General features: G+C 36.8%; 1 protein-coding gene and 1 long non-coding RNA gene across 2 annotated transcripts; one reads left to right on the top strand and one right to left on the bottom strand.

Annotated features, from left to right (window-relative positions):
- Window positions 1-424: 424 nt before the first annotated feature.
- On the bottom strand, window positions 425-6,885 carry LOC110941428 (fatty alcohol:caffeoyl-CoA acyltransferase). The gene is made up of 2 exons (XM_022183061.2): window positions 6,242-6,885; window positions 425-1,499 (listed from the first exon to the last, which is right to left on the bottom strand). Exons 1-2 carry the CDS (start codon window positions 6,692-6,694, stop codon window positions 609-611), a joined length of 1,344 nt encoding a protein of 447 aa, XP_022038753.1. The 5' UTR covers window positions 6,695-6,885; the 3' UTR covers window positions 425-608.
- Window positions 6,886-12,152: 5,267 nt separating this feature from the next.
- On the top strand, window positions 12,153-14,618 carry LOC118492567. Its single transcript, XR_004894534.1, has 2 exons — window positions 12,153-12,302; window positions 13,033-14,618. It is a non-coding gene; the product is annotated as an uncharacterized LOC118492567 (long non-coding RNA).
- The last annotated feature ends 10,868 nt before the right edge of the window (window positions 14,619-25,486 follow it).

Below are 25,486 nucleotides of genomic sequence, written 5' to 3'. Positions count from 1 at the left end.
ATTTATAAATCATTTCGGCTTATGGGTAGTCCGCTGGATCGACAAGCAGACTTGGACTTTCCGAATTGAATCACTCATCATGGCAAGTCAATTTGACCCATTTCGCCGGAAAAGTTGGAGTGGTCAGAAAAGTCACAACCATTTATACGTGTCCTGATCTAAGCAAGAGTAAAACGTGCATTGCCAAATCTGGGTGGCCAAAATACCGTGGGAACCCTATCCGCCATCGTTGGAGATGGTGGTTGGACTTCTTAACATCGGCATCCCCCACCTTTTAGCACTGGAACTAACTCCAGACTTCATCACGCTTGTCGTGATAGCAGATTGGCCAAGTCCGCTTGCCATGGAAATGAATTGATGTCGGAAAAGTTATGTTTGTGGTCATCCATAACCCAAATCGATTTAAAAAAAAATACCATAAACCTAAACTAATCTCAAAACTCCACATACGTACCTATAGCATAAAATACATGTGTCGCATCCCAATGGTTACGTATGCTTCACACGCATCATCACCACGAAATAGAAAATAAGAGTCGTTAACATGTGTTTGTTAATGGTGTGCTACAATCAAGTTCACTGAACAATATTGTCACACCCTCATCATTTTAGTTTGCCACCTCGTTGTCTGAATCAAGAAACTTCTTCATGTAATACTCGAATTTGCTCACGACGCTCTTGGGCAACGACAAAAGCACTCGAACCGCACTAGAATCACCTACGACGGGCAAAAACAAACAATAGATGTCACTAGTAAGAGGGCCCATATACAAAGGCAATCCTTCTCCAAAATCCAAGTCCTCTAACCCAAGTTTAGACCATTGTGATATAACTAAACTTGTAGCCAGATCAGTTTTCACACTTTTGTCATTCAACAACTCTAAGATCCCACTTACGCGATCATCGGTGAGGCTTGACTTAGCTTCTTGAACCAGTGTGACAACATGGTACAAATCACCCTTAACCAACTCTTTTACACTAGTCTTCGCACACGCCAACACAAACCCGTTGGCATAATACCCTTCCGGAATTTTAGGAATCACTTTATTTCGAATGTTCATGGAAAACAGGAGCTTCACCTCAAGTGATGGTGCTAGATTGAGTGATCTAGCCCATGAACACCATGTGTGAGATGCTAAGACCTCAAACGTGGTGCATTTCATTGATGGCACACATTGACTTTTGAGTGAAAGGATATCAGAGCTAGTGTAGGTCAATGACACAGGAACTAGTTGCTGAGATGGTAAATAGTGGTTAAGGGAGATAGCTTGGTTAGTGGCATTTTTGGTATATGCAGGATGAACTGATGGTAAGTGTGAAGAGGGTGAATGTGGCTTGAACACGTGGCGAGAATGGAATGGGGTTATGGGCACACTGTCAGTTGGTTTGGTGGTGAGATGAGCCCAAGCATGGAGGAACTGTGATGTACCAATGCCGTCACAAAAACAATGGTTAATGGCTGTACACAAGATCATTCCTCCACAACGAAGTTTTGTCACCTGTGATGATTAAAGAATAAGAATATTGATTAGTGGATTATCGAAAGGTAATTTAGATATATTTACATGGTTCCTTAGAACATTATGCATAACTAAAGAACTAAGTTTAAAAGTTTTAATATCACCAAGTTTAAAAATTAAAATTTAGCTAGCATGCTCAAGTTAAAGTAAAATTTCAGATTAATAATAATTAAAATAATAATAATAATATTAATATTAATATTAATAATATACTTTTTGTAAATTATATTACGTGTTGTTTTTGAACGTCAAAAGTTACTACCATCCTACTTTAAACCAAATATTTAAATAACCCTTATTGTGTTAAACTTTCTACATACTCACTAGAAAAAATAATCTTATATATCAATCTTCTATACTATATAATAAAAGAAACCTGTTTTGAGACACTTGTCATTCTCTCATTTAATTGATTAAAATTATTAATAATACTAAAAATAATAATATTTAATCAAAATTAATACAAATTCTTATTATTAATAATATTTAATCAAATCTAAAATCTTTCAATAATTATCATTTAGTTTAATATCTTCTAATTAATCTTTACTATATAATAAAAGAAACCACTTTAGGGACACTTGTCATCATATAAGACAATCTCTTATAGATAATTATTATTTTAGTTTAATCTCTTCTAATTAATTATAGATAACTCTCCTACTAAATATTATTTAGTTTAATATCTTATATTATAGATAACTCATCTGCTAAATATTATTAGTTTAATATCTTATGGATAATTATTATTTAGTTTAATCTCCTTCTCATTTATAATATTATTTATTTGAATTAATTATATTTGAACGTTTTGTTTAGTTTGGTATCAAATAGATTTTACGAAACTTAAAATAAAATTAACTAATATTATTTATCATTTATACATTTACGGAGTTTTAAATAAAGGGTTAAATTTATTGAGACTTCATTAACAAATTTTGCAACAACATGATAATCTATTTTTATCACGAAAACCAAAATTTGTATTAATATATTAAATATTTTTTATTCTCACTATACAAAATTACATTTACTCGATTATTTATTTGAATTAATTATATTTGAACGTTTTGTTTAGTTTGGTATCAAATAGATTTTACGAAACTTAAAATAAAATTAACTAATATTATTTATCATTTATGCATTTACGGAGTTTTAAATAAAGGGTTAAATTTATTGAGACTTCGTTAACAAATTTTGCAACAACATGATAATCTATTTTTATCACGAAAACCAAAATTTGTATTAATATATTAAATATTTTTTATTCTCACTATACAAAATTACATTTACTCGACCCATGTAATACATGTGGTTTTTTAAGATATAACTTTTTTATTATTTGATATACAAAATTAGATTTATTCAATTCGTACAATACACGGGGTTTTTTAACGATATATATTTTCTTATTATTTAGGATAGAAAATTACATATATTCAAACAGTGTAATGCGCATATTTTTAAAGATGTAATTTTTTTATTTGGTATATAAAATTTCATTTATACAACCCATGTAATACACGTGGTTTTAAAGATATAAATTTTTTATTTGTTATATAAAATTACATTTATTCAACCCGTACAATATGGCTCTCATAGATATAAATTTTTATTAATTAATATATAAAATTATATTTATTTAACCCGTGCAATAAATGAGGTTTTTAAAGATATATTGTTTTATTATTAGTATATAAAATTTATTTATTCAACCCGTGTAATATTTATTTATTCAACCCGTGTAATAAATAAATTTATTTATAACATAGTATATATACTATGTTATAACCTCGTGTATTACACGGGTTGAATAAATAAATTTTATATACTAAATAATAAAACAATATATCTTTAAAAACCTCATTTATTGCACGGGTTAAATAAATATAATTTTATATATTAAATAATAAAAAGTTACATCTATGAGAGCCATATTGTACGGATTGAATAAATGTAGTTTTATATACCAAATAAAAAAGTTATATCTTTAAAACCACGTGTATTACACGGATTGAGTAAATGTAATATTGTTTACCAAATAATAAAAAAAATTTACATCTTTATAAATATGGGCATTACATGGTTTGAATAAGTGTAATTTTCTGTACTAAATAATAAAAAAATATATATCCTTAAAAAACCCGTGTATTGTATGAATTCAATAAATCTAATTTTATATATCAAATAATAAAAAGTTATATCTTAAAAAACCTCATGTATTACATGGGTCGAGTAAATGTAATTTTGTATAGTGAAAATAAAAATATTTAATATATTAATATAAAGTTTGGTTTTCGTGATAAAAATAGATTATTCTGTTGTTGCAAAATTTGTTAACGAATTCTCAATAAATTTAACTCTTTATTTAAAACTCCGTAAATATATAAATGATAAATAATATTAGTTATTTTTATTTTAAGTTTCGTAAAATATATTTGATACCAAACTAAACAAAACGTTCAAATATGATTAATTCAAATAAATAATATTATAAATGAGAAGGAGATTAAACTCAATAATAATTATCTATAAGATATTAAACTAATAATATTTAGTAGAAGGGTTATATATAATATAAGATATTAAACTAAATAATATTAAACTAAAATAATAATTATATATAAGAGATTAAACTAAAATAATAATTATTTATAAGAGATGGCCTAATATGATAAAAGTGTCCCAAAAGTGGTTTCTTTTATTATATAGTAATATATAACGCGAGGTTCATTGGGGAACACTAAAAAAGTGGGAAACCGGAGAACACTCTTAACAGTTTAACTTAACATGTTAAAAATCAATTTTTTTTAAATTTTTTTCGGCACTTTTCTTTATATATACTTTTAGAAGCATTTTTAATAAAAAATAAAAAACTAAAAATATAAAAAAAACAGTTAAAAAAGGCTTAATTTTTTTTTTACGAAAACGATTTTTTGATTGGAATAGTTTCTACCCATTTTTATAAGGAAAAGCACTGAAAAAAAAATTAAAAAAAATTAACATGTTAAGTTAATTTTATAAGATATATATTTTTTTAAATTGTTTTTTAATCATTTTTATATTTTTTTATTTTTTATTAAAAATGTTTCTACATGTATTTATAAGTAAAAGCGCCGAAATTATTTTAGAAAAAGTTGATTTTTAACATGTTAAGTTGAATTTTTAAAAGTATTCTCAGGTTCTCACTTTTTTAGTGTTCCGCAATGAATTCTCCCATATATATATAAGAGTGAGGTTACAATACAAGAGGATTTTGGCGTACAAAGTGTACGCGAAATTCACATCCATTGATTCACTAAGATCAATGACTTGAAATAAAACAATGATAATTACGTAATTTAAAAAGTCTTACAATTGAAAAAACAAATAGAAAATGGGTATTATAGTATTTTCTTCCATGAACTACCCCCTGATTTTAAAACGACTATAACTTTTCATACGATAATATTAAAAAAATATTGTATTAACGAAAATTTCACTCTTTAATTCAAGTATGCTATTGTTATAGTTTTCTTAATTTTTATTTTTTTTATTTTACAAACTATAAAGTTACGTGATTATGTTCTAGTACGTAATTACGTACTGAAACATAATGAATACCTAAATCATGTACCATATGTGCAAGCAACAACAAATTCTCAATGCAACACTGCATCTATAATCACGTACCAGGTGATCAATGAATACCTAAATCACGTACCAGATACTCAAATGTATACCTAAATCTAGAATCATATACTATGTGTGCAAAAACAGTAACAAATACTCAATGTAATAATCACGTACCATATATGCAAAGCAATAACAAATGCTTAATGTAAAATAATCATGCATCATGTGTGTAAGTATCAACAAATGCTCAATGTAGCACATCTATAATCATATAACGACTTATGTTACTTATCTAATCACGTAATAGCATATAAATAATTAAGTTCTCATTATATTGAATGTATAATCACGTAATAAGCATAACTTTAGTAAAAAAATAAACATTATACAATAAAAAAACACTATAATAACGTAATTACGTACTAATGCATAATCACATGACATTACACTTGTTAAATATGGTACGTGATTATAGATGTAGGGTCACACTGAGCATTTGTTACGCCTTGCACATATGGTACGTAATTACATGCTGGAACATAATTACATAACGTTACACAAATCACGTAACTTTGTAGCTTGTAAAATCAATTTTTGAAAATTAAGAAAACTATAGAAACAGTCTTCTCAAATTAAAGAGAATGAAATGATCGTCAACGGTGTAATGTTTTTTTTAAAATAACATCGTATGAAAAAGTTACAGTTGTTTGAAAATCGGGGGTGAAGTAGGTTCATGTGAGAAAAGCCCATAATACCCGTCCCCTTTAAATTAAAAAGGATACTTATCAAGCTCATATCGTCTCCTACAGTCTAGGGATGAGCTCGGTACCAACCGGTACTGAAAATACCAATACCGGTAATCCTTAAAAGTGGGTACCGATACCGAAAATACCCGGTATGGTACGGTACGGTACCAGTACGGTACCAGTATGTGAATGTAAAAACCGGGAAATACCGATGCCTAACCGGTACCGAAAATGTCACAAGTCAGTACCCAATCGACACCGAAAAATATATCGGTTCAGAGAATTCGATACCGGTACCGGTATACAGTATCTGTATATCACACAACTAAAAAAAAGGAAAAAAAAAAAAAAAACACTTACTTGAACAACCAGAGGGGGAGTATCTACAAAAGTTGGAACATCAACCCTAAAAAGCAGCTTCCTCCATGACTTATTTGGTTTCATGGAAACCTCAAGAAACTCTTGAGCACTCATATCCATAGATGCTTCTGCAAAAACAGCACCTTCACCATTACAGTCAATCTGAAGCCTATCATCATCATCATGTTCATGAGATGATTGTAGGGTTTTCAGTCTCCCTGCTAATGGGTAGTAATGAACAAGAACCTTAGAGAGAGAATGTTTGAGGAGATTGATGGGTACAGACTTTTGAAAAAGATAAAGATATTTGATTGAGAATCTAAGGAACTTTTGGTCATCAAGATTGGAGAGATAAAGCATGTGATTTGGGGTGGGGATGCTGGGTTTGATCAAGCTTGGTTGCTTCTGTTCATAGCAACAATCTGGAAGCTCTTCATCCCAAGATCTTTGCATACTTCCTGCTTCAAATGTTACTCACTCTCACACACACAAATGAAGAGTTGAGAGTGAGAAAGAGAGATTTGATGGCAAGAGAGTTTTGTAAAGAATTTGGAATTGGTTAGAGATGTGATCTAGAGCAAATATACATGGGATGATGTATAACACACTAAGACTATAACCACTGAGATGATGCTTTCAGCTTATTAGTTATTTATATATTTTTTTAGCACCACTTTATTCTATTTCTTATTCTACACCGCTATCTACCCCGGAACTGAGTAGGGAGTCGAATCCTTAACCTCTTAAAAGAAATCATTTTACACACCTAGAATACTACTACTAGGCCGCCAATGAGTTTGTGGTGGAGTGGTAAGGGAGAGACTTGGGTTTTCAAGAGATCACAAGTTCAATTCCTGCTTCTCCCTATTAGTTTTCATCGGCACCTGGTGATGATGGGAGACTAGACGAGCAGGCGACGATCGTTAGTTCGATCCTTGAACTGAATGGGTTTTATCAGACCCCACTGTCGTGCCTTTGAGCGAGTGTTCACGGGCTTCTGCCCTAGGTGAGGTTTTCCCCAGTTCAGAGACGGGTGAATTTCGTCAGTAGCTCATTTGATTGATTCATTGGCCGTTAAAAAAAAGACTATTAATAGGCCAAAAACCAATGGTAATTATTTATATTTCAACTGGTGATATTGGTTTGTTTTTATTAATAACACTCTAATCTAAGGTGTATACTTATAAAAATTAACTAATACTATAGTTGGCTTAAGTTTTATTTTTAGCTTTTTTAAATACTTAGATATTTTGTGTTATTAGGTACCAAGTACCAACCCAACCTTAGGTCGAGTTTGGGTGGTCTTAATTAGTTAATTTTGCCACTTCCTGAACGGCTCCACATGCCGACTCAACTCTAATAATTTAATATACGTTTTTAAGATTAGTTGTAGTGGATTAGATCCCACTATTGATTTAAATATCTTTAAATTTTAACCTTATATAGTATATAACATTGATTTAATTATCTTTAAATTTTAACCTTATATAGTATATAAAAGTATACATACAGGGATGAGATTCCTACCCATGAGTAAAGGGGTGGCATGATATTTTATTATATGTACCGACAATCAAGTAATCGTTGATAATATAATTATTATGAGCAATTAGGAGTTTAGTAGATTTATCGTTTGGAAATTTTGTGTTACTCGCTAACACTGCCACACAGTGGCGTGGTAAGAGGGCTTGTGCAAGAATTGTGATATGTTAATTACTTTTGAATTTTGATCAAATAAGTTAAATTTAAAGATATGATTTCTTAATTATTAGAAAATTACCGATATGAAACTTTGTAGAATATAAATTCTCCATAATATTAAATAATGCCACTATTAAAAAACTAAGTTATCTTTTAAGAAAGTAAATTAAAAAAACAAGAAACAAAAAGGTTCGATTGTAGTGGTAGGAATGTATTTGTTGCATATCTTAATCATTGAGATTTCATTACATAAAGAAGATGTGTAGTGACAAATAGAAAGATAATAGGCATCACACTGAATGACCATTAGGTAGTGACAAATAAAAATACCAATAATAGTCATCACAATGATAAGATCATTGCGTAGTGAAACAAAAAATCAATAATAGGCATCAATTTTGGAAAATTACGAAATTGGTCAAAAATCAAGTTGATTTACTAAAATGGCCACCTTCTACGTCGGTAGAAAAGCGCATCCGCCATCCCGATGCACTTGATGCGTCTGCAAGACATGTTGTGGCGTCTTTGATTAGGTGATTGACACGTGGCGTTCCAGAAGGCGGACGCATCGGAGGCGTCTCCTGGACGCATCGGAGGCGTCTCCCGGACGCATCGGAGGCGTCTCCCGGATGCATTCCTAACGTCTTGCGTCCGGCTCCTTGCCAAGCGCCTGGCTCAGCCCTCTCCCATCGCTAGTCCCGATGCCTCTTTTCAGATGTCTCCCATGCGTCGCTGAAGCATGCTGACGCCCCCCATTGAAACTTTTGCCGACGCTTCGGATGTGTCACTGATGCATCCCCTGTGCCAGTTTTCAAAGGCCTTTGCCGACGCTTCCCATGCGTCGTTGACGCCTCCCGAGTATCAGTTTTTTGAAGGCCTTTGCTGATGCTTCCCATGCGTCGCTGACACATAGAGTGTCAGTTTTTAAGGCCTTTTTCGACGCTTCCCATGCCTTGCTGACTCATAAAGCCACTTTCCGTACAACTGTCCGTACACAGATGCATCCCATGAGTCTCCCGACGCTTTAAGCTAAAACCCAGTAATATAAAACTACCCAGCAAAATTTATCAGCATTTTTTACTATCAACTGCTTTTATCTTCAACTTTTACATTCAAGTATGGTTGTTAGATTTGTCATTTAGACCGGTGGCAATTGGGAAATCATTGACGGGAAGCTTGAATACGTAGTCCAAGCAGATTTATTTAGACGTGGCTTTGAAACTCCTACAACAATTTCTTATAATACTTTTTTTAAATGTTAGTGATTTATGTGGTTTTCGAAACATCACACGATTATCTTACAAAATGTCAGCCATTACCGATCCTATTGATATAATTGATGATTCTGATCTTATTTTTTTTTTCACCCTTGCTGAAAAAATCCTTATGAGTTGTTTAAATTATATGTGGTGCAAGAAGATGGCGTTGGTTCATCTTCTTGTGCTCCTTCCAACGATTTCAAATGTCCCGATTTAAATGATTGTGTTTTTCCCACTAATGAATTTAGCGCAACAGATAAACCGGAAATAAATGATAATGATATTTTTCCGTCTGAAAATAAATGTCGTTTTTACGAAGGTTATACTTTCCGTAACAAGTAGAAAATGAAAATTGAATTAGGAAAAATGTGTCTATCTGAATGTTTTTCGTATAAAGTAGACAGATCATCAACCAATCGTTATGAAGTATCTTGTGTTGACAAAAATTGTGAGTGGAATTTTAGGGTAGCTAGTCGGCAGTCTTGTGATGTTTTCTATGTTAAACATTTTAACAATAAACATACATGTTCTAATACGCAGACACATCCACACATGCGTCAGGCAAACCCACAAGAGGTGGGTAGCATATTAAAAGAACAATTACAAGATGGTGGGAGCGTATACCGTTGCACCGAGATTGTAAAGGATTTTAGAATAAAAGACAAGTTAATTTATCATACATGCAAGCGTGGCGAGGAAAATGCAACGCATTAGAACTTTCGCAGGGAAGTTCAACAAGTTCTTTTGCCGAACTTCCTATCTACTTGTTTAACTTGGAGAAGGCTAATCCTGGCACAGTGACAGACATATTGACTGATTCAGATTGTCGTTTTGAAATGGTATTTGTCGTCATAGGTGTCGTGGTAAGTGAAACATTAAATTTTTTAGTAGTTTGACATTTAATCAAAAAACTATAGTAAACGTTACATTGAAATGAAATAAAATAATTAAATTTGACAAAGAATTTTAATAATATCCTATTGCTTTTAGATTCGGAGCTTTCTCAGAAACTTAAGACCGGTCATGTAACGCCCCGCTTTTCGTAACTTTCTGTATTTAAAAGGCTTGCCTTGTATTTCTATTTTTTTGGAAACTTGTTTCTCTTGTAATCGTATTTCGTTGCATCATTGTAAATCCGAGACTTTGACCGTAATAAAATTAACTATTTCATACAATTATACTTTGCTTATTTGTTCATACTAATACATTTTAATTCGTTTATACACTCGATACCGTATTTGTGATTCTCGTAAACATATGATAAACTCGCAAACAAATATCGCTTATACATGACTTCATACGCTTCACATACGTTTATACATCATTCTACACTTACGAATACTTAATCCATGACATTTGTCACACCCCAACCAATGGCGGGGATGAGACGAAGTGTGAAGATTGCTAGAGACATCATAACGCTATTTGTGACAATATTTAATAAACCGATTTCATTTCATAATTCATTTGTCAACATTACAAGGAAATCAAATAACATCAAGTTCAAGGGAAATACAATACAACATAATCAAAATTGATACAACGATTAAACCTAAACGTCTATATGTGTATCTAGACATCAACGCTACTTCATTTCATAGCATCATCATCCTCAACCTGTAACATGTTTAAAATAAAGTTCAATGCAAAAGCAAAGGCGAGTATACAAGTTTGTTACATACGTATCAAAAGATAAGTTTAAACAATTCCATGTGGCAAGCTCTTGATACGAGATAAACTATAAAATTGGCATGTGTCAAACATATCAAACCAATAATGAAACGCAATATGCTCATGACATAACCACAAGTCTACGGGCGGGTCGTTAATCCTATACCGCTATATATGTCATGGTTTGGCTCGTACGAAGTTAATGATAAGTCTAACACATAATGTCCTCAACCCAAGTTTAAAGTATCAAGTAATCAAATAAGCATGCGTGCAATAGAAATGTTTATGTATTATGATAAAGTTTGTGTGTAAGTTTATAAATAACATGTTACACCCCAAAAAGTGGTAAACGGAAAAGGGGTTCAAGTATACTCACATTGGTTGCGTTGCGATTTCTTGTAAGTACGCACGAGTAAGATTGGAAAGCCGAACGAACGAAACGGTTAACCTAGATAATTTAATATCACATAACAATTTCATTATTATTTATAGGTTAAACAATATTCCTATTAGTTACGGTTTGCAAATTTATTATTTAGATGTAATGATTTGAGTATTTATTCATATTTTAAAGTTTATTGAGAACAATAATAGGTTTAGTTCTACGTAGGAAAGAACTTATTTATAATAGTTTCAAACTAAGATAGATGGTAATAAGCTTAGTTTTATAAAAAAAAAACAAGGGTAAAGTACTTTTTGAGTCCCTGTGTTTTATGGATTTTAACTAGTTGAGTCCAAAATCAAAAAGTTTAACGACCTGAGTCCCTATAAGCATTTTCTTTAACTATTTGAGTCCAAATTTCTAACTCCATCCATCAAGTCTGTTAACTACAAGGGCAATTTGGTCATTTACACACAAAGTACAAGTCTTATATGCACAAGAGTATAAGAAACAAGTCTTTAATGCATCAATTTTTAATATATAACATATCTATATAAAAATAAATTATATATACGTAGAAACTCTGCAACCACTCTCACACACACTCTAATCTCTCTCTACCACCATCGTCGCACCACCCCCACCACTGAACCACCACTGCACCGCCATCATCTCTACCGCACCATTATCAGCACCACCACACCACCATCATCCTCCCCATCGCCCGACCATCCCCACCTGTAACACCCCAAATTCCATGAGAATTTTAATTTAAGCTAGTTATGAACAAGTAAGGATAGTCTTAGTCTTAATAATATACATATTATTCTTGAGGGGCCAAATGTGTAAAGTGGCAAAACTTAAAACATTAAAAGAATGAAAAATTAAAAACACACATAGAGTGTGCGTGTGTATATACGATCGATCAGGGGCAGAGGGTGAGGTGAAACCCTAGTTTCACCAAAATCCATCAAATTGAAGGGGGATTGAAGGGCTAAACTAATGCATGAACCAAGATTGTCGATCACTTTAGTGTTTCTACCATCATGTAAGTCGAATTTTGGTATTTTAATGATGTTTGATCAAGTGGGTTTTGTGTAATATGTGATTATAGGGTAAGATTAAGCATGAATGTTAGTGATAATGAATGGGTAGATGCCAAAGTATGTTAAATTTTGATTATGATGAAGATTTGGGGAAAACCCATTTGCTATAGGTAGGGTGGCGACATGGGTATACTACCCATGTCAAATCTTATGCAAAAATTGAATGTGTATTGATTTATGTGATTGGTTATTGTTAGTTAGAATTAGTATGGTGCGAAGTTATGCGATTTCTATTTAGGTGTTAATGACAAGTGAGCACAAAAATTAGGAAGATGAACATGAAAATATATTGTACATTATGCTTTAATGCGAAATCCGCCAAGTGTTCGATGAAATGCTCAAGAGAACAAGTTTGTGGGTTACTAGTAAGGATGATGTCGGGTTCAAGATTAGGGTTAAAATAGCTAATTTTTAATGATGATTGTTAATCGTGAATTATGAGTTGACTAGTACGGAAGAAATCATATGTGTTGTGTGCATATATGATCTTGTGGTTGTATATGTGTTTTATTATGTGAGTAGGAAATGAAAAGATATGATTCTAGTTAATACTTTGCGTTGTTGGAAATTGACGAGTAAAGTTAAAATAGATTACGAATGTGAAAATGAATGCAATGTTAGAATGTGTGTTTATTCTAATGAAGTAGTAATATTGATGGTATGAAAGTTTAGGATCATGTTTAAAGGGGAAAGCATGGAAGGCAAACGGAAAAGGGATGAGGAAGCATGTACGAAATGGACACTCGAGGTAAGTGATTCCGTAATCACTTCTTAGTTTGTTTAAGTAATGTAGCGTTTTAATTAATTAAACATGATGTTTAATGTCAAATACGGATTTAGTTGAATGAAATTGGTGAATTTTTCTAAGTAGACCAAACGGGTCAAAATGAGGTCTTATGATTATATCGAAAAGTTGTATAAGAAATGGCTACGGTAATATAAATGGTTAATGGGTAGAATTGCACATAAGTACGCAATCCGGGAATCGGAGATGTGGTTTAATAGTCAAAAGATTCAGATGTGAGTTGGTTTAATAGATATACATTTGCGCAAGTGGAGGTTTTAGTAACAAGTTTGATACGTAGATTTAAATGGAATGAATGAATTTAATGAATACCAGGTATCGGTTGCGTAAACCCCAAGTACGAAACTCTAGATAATATAAGAGTATTATGGATATAATGTTCATGTATGTTTTGGGTTAAAACAAAGGAGTGGTTTGATGAAAACATAAACGGGTCAAATAATTAGAAAATGAATATTAAGCCGATAGCGTGTAAGTTAAGCATTTCCTTAATCCGGATATGGGATTTTAAGTTCATATGATAGAATGTGAATTTACAAGCATCTAGGAAGAAACGTGAGGTTAAACGGACAATCGGGTTAAAAGTTATGCGAGTTTTAGTGGGCGTTTTGTATCTGCACCCGGAGTATGGAACGCCGGGTTTGGGAGTATGGAATGCCGGGCAGAAACCCAAACGCCCATGCTTCACTGTCAAACGATGGTTCCATGTTAAAGTGAACGTCGGGGTGTTCCAAACAAGCCTAGATCACTTTCCTTGAGTTCCTTTGATGTGTGTAAAGCTCCATGTGATAGGTTTATGATCCGAAATCATCACGTAACCTTCCACCACTACCCTACATGTAAAAATGCATCAAAGTAACATGTCTCGATACAAATTCGATGCTAAAACATGTAAATATTAACCACTTAGGCGTACCAAAAGCATATGCATCAGATATGTACGTATGTATGTATGTATAAATATGATTGTATGTAGATATGTAGGTGCGTATGATCAGACATATGAATATATGAATGCACGAAATAGGATTTATCGTCTATGAAAAGAATGGGACAGGTATGCATGTATACATGGTTTCAATACGTTTGAGTATGGACGTTACTAATGATGTGCTTGAGATTGAAATGTAATGCAGGAATGAGAACGTCAGACTCTTGTAGAATTGAAGCCGAACCTTGAAGCCGAACTCGGAACAAAGGAATCCGAGAGGATAGTCGAATGAATCAAAGTTTATGTTGTCGGATGTTATATGATTTTTAATTTGTATCAGATTATTGTTGTATGACGTTGTCAATGACTAATGGTTAAGTTGTATGTGGTGTCCACAGGTACTACATGGATTTCTTCTACCACTATCGAGGATAAGCGGGCATAGATCGAGTCGAATAACAAGGGTTGTATGGAAAGAACGGTTACGTGGTCTTAATTTTGTAACGCATTAATTTTAAAATTAAAAAAGGAAGTGAATTTTGTAAGCTTCTTCTTGAATGTGTGTATTGTTATAAGGCCATAAAGAAATTTTTTAAAGCTATTTTTCCGCTGCGTTATCTTTAAGTTCTTACACGACGATCCTACAAGGAATTGTTCTTATTATGAACGGGTCATGCCCGAATTTTTCTTAAATAATAGTATGGTAATATTACTTTTCGGACTAAGAAATATGGGCGTTACACCACCATCGCACAAACTCAGACCATCAACCACCACTATCAACCACCGCCTGCATACGAGACCACCACCACTGTCAACTGCCGCCTGCATACAAGACCACCATGTCTCCGTCTCCTCTCCCATTCCACCTATCCAACAAAATTTCAAAGAAACCCTAATTTTTGATTTTCCCCAAATTGTTAACTACAAATCAGCAGGCTTAGGGTTTGTAAAGTCCCGACTGATGATGATGATAATATGAACTATCCTCCCCACCCATGCATCCTGTCGTTCAAGGAGTTCAGTTGTGCAAGTTCTTCAGTTCTTCAAGATCTTGAGAATCAGTTTCTCTCTCGTTCAAGAGTTTTGGATCTTTTCGGTGTGTCGTTTATGCCATCTGAACTGTTTACATCAAATCCGTGACTGATTTGGTTAAATTTTCTAAAGATTCGTGTCAGTTTACATAAGTTTCAGACAAATTTGATGATTTTCGGATAAAGTTTTGATGAATTTCGAACAGTTTTCATTGATTTCAGTTTGTTCTAACTACTGAAACTTGATCAAAACTCATCGATAAGAAAGGCTGAAACTTGATAATGTTCTTCAAAAGTTAACTTTGATCTGAATTTGAAGTTGTAGGACTCTTTTGTGTTGATTAGATTTATCGAAGTTACATGTGTTATTGTTGTTGTTGTAACGAAGAAGGAATCTGAGTTTTATTGTTTTTGTTTGTGATTGAATCTGGAACGAGAAACAGGTTTGAATTGAAACGAATACTTGTGTTTATCGACATTGAAGTTTTTGAATTTAAGGAAAGATGATCGATATTATTAGTTTGCTGTTATTGTTCATTGACAACTGATTGGAAACTTGACAAGTAATAGACGAAAAAGAAGAGTAGAGTTTAAGAAATTTGCAGGTTTAAGAAATTTTTTGGTTATTGTTTTGAGTGGTGGGGATGGTGGCTGTGCGGAGGTGGTGGTTGAGGTGGTGATTGGAGACGGAGGCGGTTGTGGCTGTGGTGGTGTTGATTGTGGTCAAGAGAGAGAAAGAATACTTAGCCAAATTTCTAACCATTTGAGTCCAAGGGTATTTTGGTCATTTAACAATACTTAACCAAAAAATTCTAACAATGTTAGAAATTTGGACTCAAATGGTTAAAGAAAATGCTTATAGGGACTCAGGTCGTTAAACTTTTTGATTTTGGACTCAACTAGTTAAAACCACTAAAACACAGGGACTCAAAAAGTAATTACCCAAAAAACAATTAGAGATTTATATATATAAATAGTAATATACAACTTCTCTTATAACAAATATTTCTAACATAGTAAAAAAAATATGATTAGTTTTGTAAAACAAATTTAAGATTTCACAATAAGAAAATAATAATCAGATTATAAAGTTATTACACAACCTTGTTATATAAAGGAAATGATTTTGGTTTAAAAAATAAGAACCGTTGGACTGCCCCTATCTATTTGTGTTGTAACCGTGATTTTATTTAATTTAAACAAAAACTGGTTTCGTCTCTTTGAATACCCAGCCGAAACAGACGAGACCCAGCCGACAGTTATGCTTTCTTTTTTTTTATTTGATCTTGACAAACATCTATCTCAACCACTGTTAATAATTATCATCTTCACTATTAGAAACAAATCAACAGGGAACTCTACAACTATAATCTATTTTCTTCATTTTAATGTGCAGTTCATGTCACACCCCAATCGATGGCGGAATCATCGGGGCATGGCACTGAGCGAAACAGATTGTTCAGAAGTTTCCACTACAACTATCATTACCATTCAGTTTAAATAATACGTCCCATACCGTATCCCAAATAGTAAAACAAATTATTACAGATAACAACTAGTCAAATGTTCTGTTCCGACAACTCAGATTCAAATATAAATATAGAAATTGTTCAAGGGCTTCTAGAGATTCGATCTGCAAGATCTACAGACAACTATGCTCTAGACGCTTATTCTAAGCTCGCCTTCCTAGCAGATAAGCATCCTAATTGCCTGTCACATACGTTAAAATAAAGTCAATACATAAAATGTAAAGGTGAGCATACAAGTTTGATATAGCATAGAGTTCGAAATAGTTTACGCATAACCAGCACGTACACAGAAGAAAACGAAGCATGTTAATTATCGACATGGAACTATCGATACCAATGACTGCGGGTTGACTGCCCGAGGCAGTTCGCAATACATGATTACCACCGTAATCCATGCAAGTAATTGTCCTTAACAACCCCCGTGTGAACGGGTGCTGAGTCCAAACTATAGTACTATCGTCGTTAAGGCAGGTAGACAACATTCCACGTGTAAACATAACAACAAGCATTCATTTAGTCACGTAATACATGCAGAACGGTTAGCGTTTAAATAATTGAGTAGTGTGTTCGATTGTGATTTAGATAAGTAACGTACGTAACACCCAAAAGTGCTAAAGCAAAAAGGGTTCGAGTATACTCACAGCGATTGATGGATTGAAGGGAACGCTTGAGAGTAGGGTTAGCCTGAATAGTTCGATAGTATAACGATGAGTAACGCGTAAAACGATTACAAGTGTTGATGGGTCGAACAGCCTGGTCGATTGAACGGTAGGTTCGATCGGACGGGTTGTTCGTTCGGTTTGACAGTCTGTTCGGACAGCCTGTTCGGTCGGCTGGTAGGCTCGATCGGTTGGGTTGTTCGAGTGGATTGTTCCTTCCTTTGAGTAGGATGTGTTTGTGTATGATGGCTTGTCCTTTTGAAGTTTTCGTTGTAGTATTTGAGAACATTGATGTGTCCTTACCTTTCGGATCGAACGCGTCGTTCGATCAGCCGGCTTAACCGATCGGCTAGGTACTTCAGTAGTGAGTCCTTAGCAGGATGTCACCTGATCGGACGACATGTTCCATCGGGTGGCACTCCAATAAGTCGAACGAGTTGAAAAATCGATTAAGTGTTGAAGCATAGTATCTCATGATCCGAAGAGTAATTCAACCCAACCCGTAGTTCAATCGAACAGCACTTCGTTCAATACTAGACTTCATGAAATTGTTAAAGTGTGGGGGCCATGTGCTAGCCGATCGGCTGGCCTGGTCGATCAGCTGATATGTCCGATTGGTTGGGCTGTTCGTTCGAACAGCCTGTCCGATCGGTCAGCATCCTGACCTGGTCGGCCTGTTCGTCTAACTCTTGGTTGTTCTGATGGTTTGACGTCATATCGAAGTATTTTGACAATGAGTCGAACCATGGAACCTTCGTTCTTACCTGTTTCCTCTGCTCGGACAGGAACCACCCAAGTCCGGCAGGTGAACGGTTCGGAACGGAGTTTATAGCTTAACCCGAAATCGGTGAACCTCGTAGATAGAATCCGAATCTTGAACCACACAACTATTAGAATGATTAGTGAGTTGGCTCAAGCTCCGTTTCTACCGGTTTGAAAGCATTGAGTGTAAAAGAGTTGAAAGAAAGTTGGAAAATCCATCTTTCAATCCTTTACATCGTGTAAATGTTTAGATCTAGGATAGATCTTTGTTTGTTTATGTGGAAATCGGTTAGATCTAAGCTATTCTTGGTGGATTGAGGCCAAAACATGAAGTTCTTCAAGAACACCATGATGACATCATCCTAGAATGCTTGAATCTTGGTGATTTCACGGTTAAAAGTTAAGATTTGAAAGATAGAAAGGTGTAGGAGCGTGCATTGATCAAGAAAGTACAAGATTTAGGATGAAATCTTACCGGGATTGAGAGAAATCTGAGAAAAGAAGAGGAGCACGAGCTGGTCGGTCAGAGAGTTTCCAAAAGTGGAAAGAATGACAATGACAGGGCTATTTATAGGCTTTCCAAAGAGGAAAGGGCTGGCCGATCGGCCAGGCATCCCGATCGGACAGCCTGCTTGATCGGACAGTCCGTCCAATCGGCTGGGTTGTTCGATCGGCTAGGAGCCTGATCGATCAACAGCCTGTTTCGAGCGTTCGGTGCGACGATTTCTGATATTTCGATTTTGATTGAAGACGATACGAATACGATAGCGTTTCCTATTCAAATTACTTTTAATCCCAACCACTATATCTACATACAAGCATCTATATCTTGCACTGTCTCTTCTCCACCAATTATCATAATTCGATTTTGATTGAGTTCGATTGAGTTTTGAGTTTTGATTCGATTAAACACCACACATAACATAAAGTAAACACGCACAAGTAACACATAAGGCACACACACACGTATAACAATACCAAAGTTCGCGTAATTCGAGTTTCAAGTTCGAAGATGATTCGATTAGCTTGATTATTGACTGATTATCGCATTGATACTTCCTATTATTCACAGTCGTTTAGTGTTTCGTGTCGATAAGTAAACTTCGATTAACTCGATCACTTTGATTAATAACACTTACTCCACATAATACAACTAACGAGAATGCAAACATAAAATAGACTAACTATAGTCAAAGAAGTCAATCTTGACTTTGACTTTGACTTTGACATTCGGTAACACGGGGTGTTACAGCCTCCCCTTGTTTAGGGAATTTCGTCCAAAAATTAGGCTGAAAGCTGCACTGCACCTCGAATCACCTTTTGCTACTTTCTCTCTCTAGACCCTCATTTGAACAACTGCGGGTACTTTGCCTTCATGTCGCTTTCGAATTCCCAAGTGAACTCTGCGCCTCGTTTGCCTTCCCATCGGACTTTCACGATAGGTATGCGCGAGCGCCTGAGTTGCTTAGTTTGGCGGTCCATGATTTCGACATGCTTTTCCACGAAGTGTAGCGTTTCGTTGACCTGAAGGTCATCGAGAGGTACAATCAGATCATGGTCAGCTAGACACTTTCGGAGGTTCGACACATGGAAAGTTGGGTGGACGTTGCTAAGTTCCTACGGTAGCTCGAGTCTGTAGGCGACTTTTCCGATCCTTTCCAGAATCCTAAAAGGTCCAACATATCGAGGCGCTAGTTTCCCTTTCTTGCTGAATCTAACCACACCCTTCCAAGGTGATACCTTTAGGAGTACGTAGTCGCCAACGTCAAATTTAAGGGGCTTGCGTCTTCTATCGGCGTAACTTTTCTGTCTATCTCGGGCTTTCGACAAGTTGTCTCGAATCTGGAGGATTTTGTCAGTCGTTTCTTATAATAGCTCCGGTCCGGTTAATTGCGAGTGACCGATCTCGTGCCATACAATAGGCGATCGACATCTTCTTCCATATAGGGCCTCGAATGGTGCCATTTGTATGCTGGCATGATAGCTGTTGTTGTACGAGAATTCGACTAACGGCAGGTATTTGTTCCAACTACCACCAAAGTCTATGACACACGCACGGAGCATGTCTTCAAGAGTACGGATTGTTCTTTCAGTCTGTCCGTCGGTTTGAGGATGGAATGCGGTACTTAGGTTAAGCGACGTATCGAGCGCTGCTTGAAACGTTTCCCACAATCGCGAGGTAAACCGAGCATCACGGTTAGAGATGATGTCACGAGGCATACCATGATTACAAATGATCTCGTCGGTGTAGATTCGGGCTAGTCGTTCTACCTTGTAGTCTTCCCGTATTGGCAAAAAGTGGGCCGATTTGGTCAAACGATCAACTATAACTCAAATGCTGTCGTGACCTGATGGCGTGGGCGGAAGTTTGGTTATGAAATCCATAGCTATACTCTCCCACTTTGATATCGGAATTGGCTGTTGTTCGAGTAGGCCAGAAGGTCGTTGATGTCCAGCCTTAACTCTCGCACAAGTCAGGCAACTTCCAATATAGAGAGCGATATCCCGTTTCATGCCCGGCCACCAGTACTTGTAGCGAAGGTCCTGGTACATTTTGTCCGCCGGGATGAATAGAATATCGGGATTTGTGGGCTTCATCCATTTGAATCTTTCGCAAATCGGTCCGCTTAGGGATCCAAATTCGGTCTAGATAATAGAAGATCCCATCTGATTTGCTCACAAGCTGAGCTCCATCATGATAGATTCTCTCCTTCTTCAAGGTGCGTTCATTGAAACAAGCATGTTGGGCTTCGCGGATAAGGGTTTCGAGGTCATGCTGGGCTTGAGTATTGCGAATACTGATCAAATAACTCCGTCTGCTGAGCGCGTCGGCGACAACATTTGCCTTGCCTGGGTGATAACGAATCTCACAGTCGTAATCGTTAAGAAGTTCTACCCATCGGCGTTGACGCATGTTAAGTTCTTTCTGAATAAAGATGTGTTGTAAACTCCTGTGATCAGTGAAGATCGTATACACTTGGTACCATACATGTAGTGTCGCCAAATCTTCAATGCAAAAACAACTGCGCCTAGCTCGAGGTCATGGGTCGTATAGTTCTTCTCGTGGATTTTGAGCTGACGAGATGCGTAAGCTATAACCTTGTCCCGCTGCATGAGAACGCAACCAAGACCAAGGTTGGAAGCATCACAATAGACAATGAAATCGTTGCTTCCGTCGGGCAACATAAGAATAGGAGCATTGCAAAGCATATGCTTGACGGTTTGAAAGGCAGACTCTTGTTCAGTTCCCCAAACAAAAGGCTTGTCTTTATGAGTAAGGGCGGTAAGCGGCACAGCGATTTTAGAAAATCCTTCGATAAATCGTCGATAATAGCCCGCTAGTCCGAGAAAAGAACGTACTTCAGACGGGTTCTTGGGCGTAATCCAACTCTTAACTGCTTCAATCTTCGCGGGATCGACATGAATACCTTGACTATTAACGATGTGACCCAGAAACTGAACCTCCTCTAGCCAGAATTCACACTTGGAGAACTTGGCATAGAGTTGATTCCCCTGGAGTAGCTCGAGAACCAAACATAGATGTTGCGCGTGTTCGGCTTTCGATTTGGAATAAATCAAGACATCGTCGATGAACACGATGACGAAACGGTCTAGAAATGGCTTACACACGCGATTCATCAGATCCATGAAAACCGCGGGTGTGTTGGTTAAACCAAAAGGCATAACAACGAATTCATAATGACCATAACGAGTTCGAAATGCGGTTTTGGGGATGTCCTCCTCTTGAATGCCCAATTGATGATAGCCTGAACGTAGATCGATCTTCGAGAAACACTTAGCACCTTGTAGCTAATCAAACAAATCGTCAATGCGAGGGAGAGGGTAACGGTTCTTGATGGTTAGCTTATTCAATTCCCGATAGTCGATGCACATCCTGAACGACCCATCCTTCTTTTTAACGAAAAGGACTGGCGCGCCCCAAGGAGAGGTGCTTGGGCGAATAAAGCCTTTTTCGAGTAACTTCTAGAGTTGGTTCGAAAGTTCACTCATTTCGGATGGCGCGGGTCGATAAGGAGCTTTGGCAACGAGGTTAGCTCCAGGAATGAGGTCGATACGAAAGTCGATATCACGACTTGGCGGTAGTCCAGGTAAATCATCAGGGAACACCTGAGGAAATTCACGGACCACTGGGACGTCTTTGACTTCGGCCTTCTTTTCCTTTTCTTTCTCCGCTACTACAATGTTGGCCAAGCAAGCTCTGTATTCCTTGCGGAGATACTTGCTAGCTTGGACACACGACATGAGCTTGAGACCTTTTGAAGCGGTTTCACCGTACACACATAATAAATCACGATTCGCGAGCGAGAATCGAATCATTTTATCGAAGCACACAACTTCAGCATGGTTTTCGCGAAGAAAGTCCATGCCTACTATGATGTCAAAACTTCCGAGTTGCATCGGAATGAGGTCGATTGGGAAGATGTGATTGTTGAGCTCGAGAGTACAATCACGGAGAACAGAATTAACGGCGACAGTTCTTCCTATAGCGACTTCAACTTCGAATGACGAGGGGAGATAAGAACACTTACGACTAAGGAGCTTCTCGAGTTCAAACTACACAAAGCTGTTATCGGCTCTAGTATCAAACAAACATGATGCATAAATACCATTCACAAGGAACGTACCATTAACCACGTTGTTGTCAGCCTGGGCTTGACGAGCATTGATGTTGAAGGTTCTGGCACGGGCTGCTTGTTGCTGTTGCTGAGGCTCTTGTTTCACAACCCTGTTTGGGCACATGTTTGCAAAATGGTTAGGGTCACCACATGCAAAGCAGACTCAAGCATTGACCGCGGGCGCTTGAGCTGCGTGTTGGCCTTAAGGGGCTGGGAGTAGAGCTTGATGAGCAGTGGCTTGAACTGGGGCTTGACGAGGACCATAGCGACAGTTGGCAGTGAAATGACCGTAAAGATTGCAATGAGCACATAAACGACAGGCAAGTCCCACCGGATGATGATATGAGCATGTCGGGCAGAGCGGGTGGGGACCTGTGTAAGCGCGCTTTGCTGGCGGTGCATTGGTCACTGGTGATGGTCGATGATGAGACTGCTGCTGAGCCAGTACGGCTTGCAGAGGAGCAGCAATGGTTGTGACAGCACAGTTCTTGTTGCTGGAGCTGTTGTTGTTGTGCTTCTTCTTTCGGCGTGATGACTTGGATGGTTGAGCAGTGGTGGTGTCAGCGGTTGGTGCAGTAGTAGCTTGATGTAGAGACTTGGAGGGCTTATCCCAAAAACCAGCTTTTACTCGCTTGTCATTGATCTCAGCGGCAAGCAAGTAAGTTTCCTCGATCGATGAGGTTTTCGCGGCGTGAACAAAATCGGCAACGCAATCGGGTAGAGCTCGAATTTTCTTCTTGATGGCCATGTCTGGCGTCTTGACTTGATCGGGACAGATAATGCTAAGCTGCTTGAAGCGAGCAGTCAAGGCAGCGTTGTCTCCGTCCTTCTGCTTGATGTTCCAAAACTCGTCCTCCAGCTTTTGGCGTTCATGGGGAAGGCAGAATTCGTCCATCATGATGGCTTTCAGCTCTTCCCAAGTCAGCTCATAAGCTGCATCATTCCCGCGTTTGTTTCGTTCGGCCGTCCACCAGTCTAGGGCTCGATACTGGAAGACGCCGGTCGCATTTAGGGTACGGAGATTTTCAGGACAGCCGCTTTGGCGCAGAGTGACTTCGATAGAATCGAACCATTAAAACATAGCTGTTGGGCCATCTTCGCCGGTGAATTCTTTTGGTCCGTATGCCTTGAACTGTTTGAAGCTAAAGACAGCCTTATTAGCATCCTTTGGAGCTTCAGTTCTCGACTCCTCAGAAGATTTGCTGACGTTTTCATACACGTCGCTCACAGCCTTTGCCACCTGCTTGGCGATGATTGCAGCAAGACGACGGTCTCTCTTTTCTTGGCGGGTAAGGGGGGTTCGGTGTTCAGATGACGACATGGTCTGCAACAGACATCGTCGTAGGTCTCAGACACATCAAAATCGAATCTCACCTCACACGTCTACTACTTACTAAAGCTCAGGAACACGTCGAAACATGTATCACATAAACACATAAGCACATAGTCACAGATTCACGTAGTCACAGAAGCACATAAGCACGTAGAACACAGAGACACATAAACATAGAAGCACATTCCTATTTTTTTATCACAGAGGCACTAAGTACGTGGTTCTCCTATAAGCACATATAGCATTCTGACTGCCTCAAGATCCTATCATTCAAAGTTCGCGTGTCGTTCGTGCATAGTGATTGCGTATAGCATATCGAGTGGCATAGTATAGCATGTCGAGTATAGTATAAGCGTATATCGTAGCATAATGTTATTTAGATTTGTAGCGACTTGTTAGCGTATTGAGATAGAAGAATAATGCGAGTTGTGAGTGTCGATCGAAGTGATAGCAAAATCGAATAATTCTCCAAAAATTCAAATACATAAACAGGTAATTACACATAAAGCACATAAAATCGACGAATCATCAGAGTAAGCAGTTGCGGGCTTAGAATCAAAACACATAAAATCGAGAAATAGATTGTCTGTGGCTAGTAGACGTTGACTACCCAAGGCGATTCGACTTTTCACAATAGACTTGTCGTCACATTTCGACTTTCGGGATCGTGTCTCTGCCTCGTTTCCTGGGCATTCATCACGCATTCCCTAGGTCATACTCGTGAGTTCAGGTCGTTGGAGTCCGTCGAGGCCTTGGTGAGATAAAATAAAAATTCGGAGCAAGTTGTCAAGGTTAGGGTTTCACCCCTAGCTTAGCAACTTCTTCCTTGCTTTCGCAAAAATTTGAGGAGATTATTCATCAAAATATAGATTTCACTCCTGATTTGGTATAATTCTCCTCGTTCGTTATTAAAAGTAATGAGGAAATCATTGGTAAATTGATAAAATCAGCATTGACCAAGTAATTTAGTCGAGAGTTTTCGGTTTTCACACCTAATCTCGACTAAATCGCTTGACTCTATTTGAAAATTTCGAGTGCAGTGGTAGCGGAGAATAATAGAATATAGTACATAAGCTTGGTCTGTTGGTTCCTAACTATAGTCTAGGTCTCTAAGACAGCGACCCGGACTAGGTCGTGTCTAGCCTAATTCCCTATAGTTATGGCTCTGATACCAATCTGGCACACCCCAGCCGATGGCGGAATCATCGGGGCATGGCACTGAGCGAAACAGATTGTCCAGAAGTTTCCACAACAACTATCATTACCATTCAGTTTAAATAATACGTCCCATACCGTATCCCAAATAGTAAAACAAATTATTATAGATAACAACTAGTCAAATGTTCTGTTCCGACAACTCAGATTCAAATATAAATATAGAAATTGTTCAAGGGCTTCTAGAGACTCGATCTGCAAGATCTACAGACAACTATGCT

The sequence above is a fragment of the Helianthus annuus genome, chromosome 5, assembly GCF_002127325.2.
Source record: "Helianthus annuus cultivar XRQ/B chromosome 5, HanXRQr2.0-SUNRISE, whole genome shotgun sequence".
Classification (NCBI taxonomy): domain Eukaryota; kingdom Viridiplantae; phylum Streptophyta; class Magnoliopsida; order Asterales; family Asteraceae; genus Helianthus; species Helianthus annuus.
The sequence above is the reverse complement of the archived record's forward strand: the minus strand, read 5'-3'. Positions and strand labels throughout refer to the sequence as shown.

Coding starts and splice junctions, on each gene's coding strand:
- LOC110941428 (XM_022183061.2), bottom strand. CDS start 6,694: ATGCAAAGATCTTGGGATGAAGAGCTTCCAGATTGTTGCTATGAACAG. Junction 1,500..6,241: donor CTCCCCCTCTGGTTGTTCAA/GTAAGTGTTTTT, acceptor TAATCATCACAG/GTGACAAAACTTCGTTGTGG.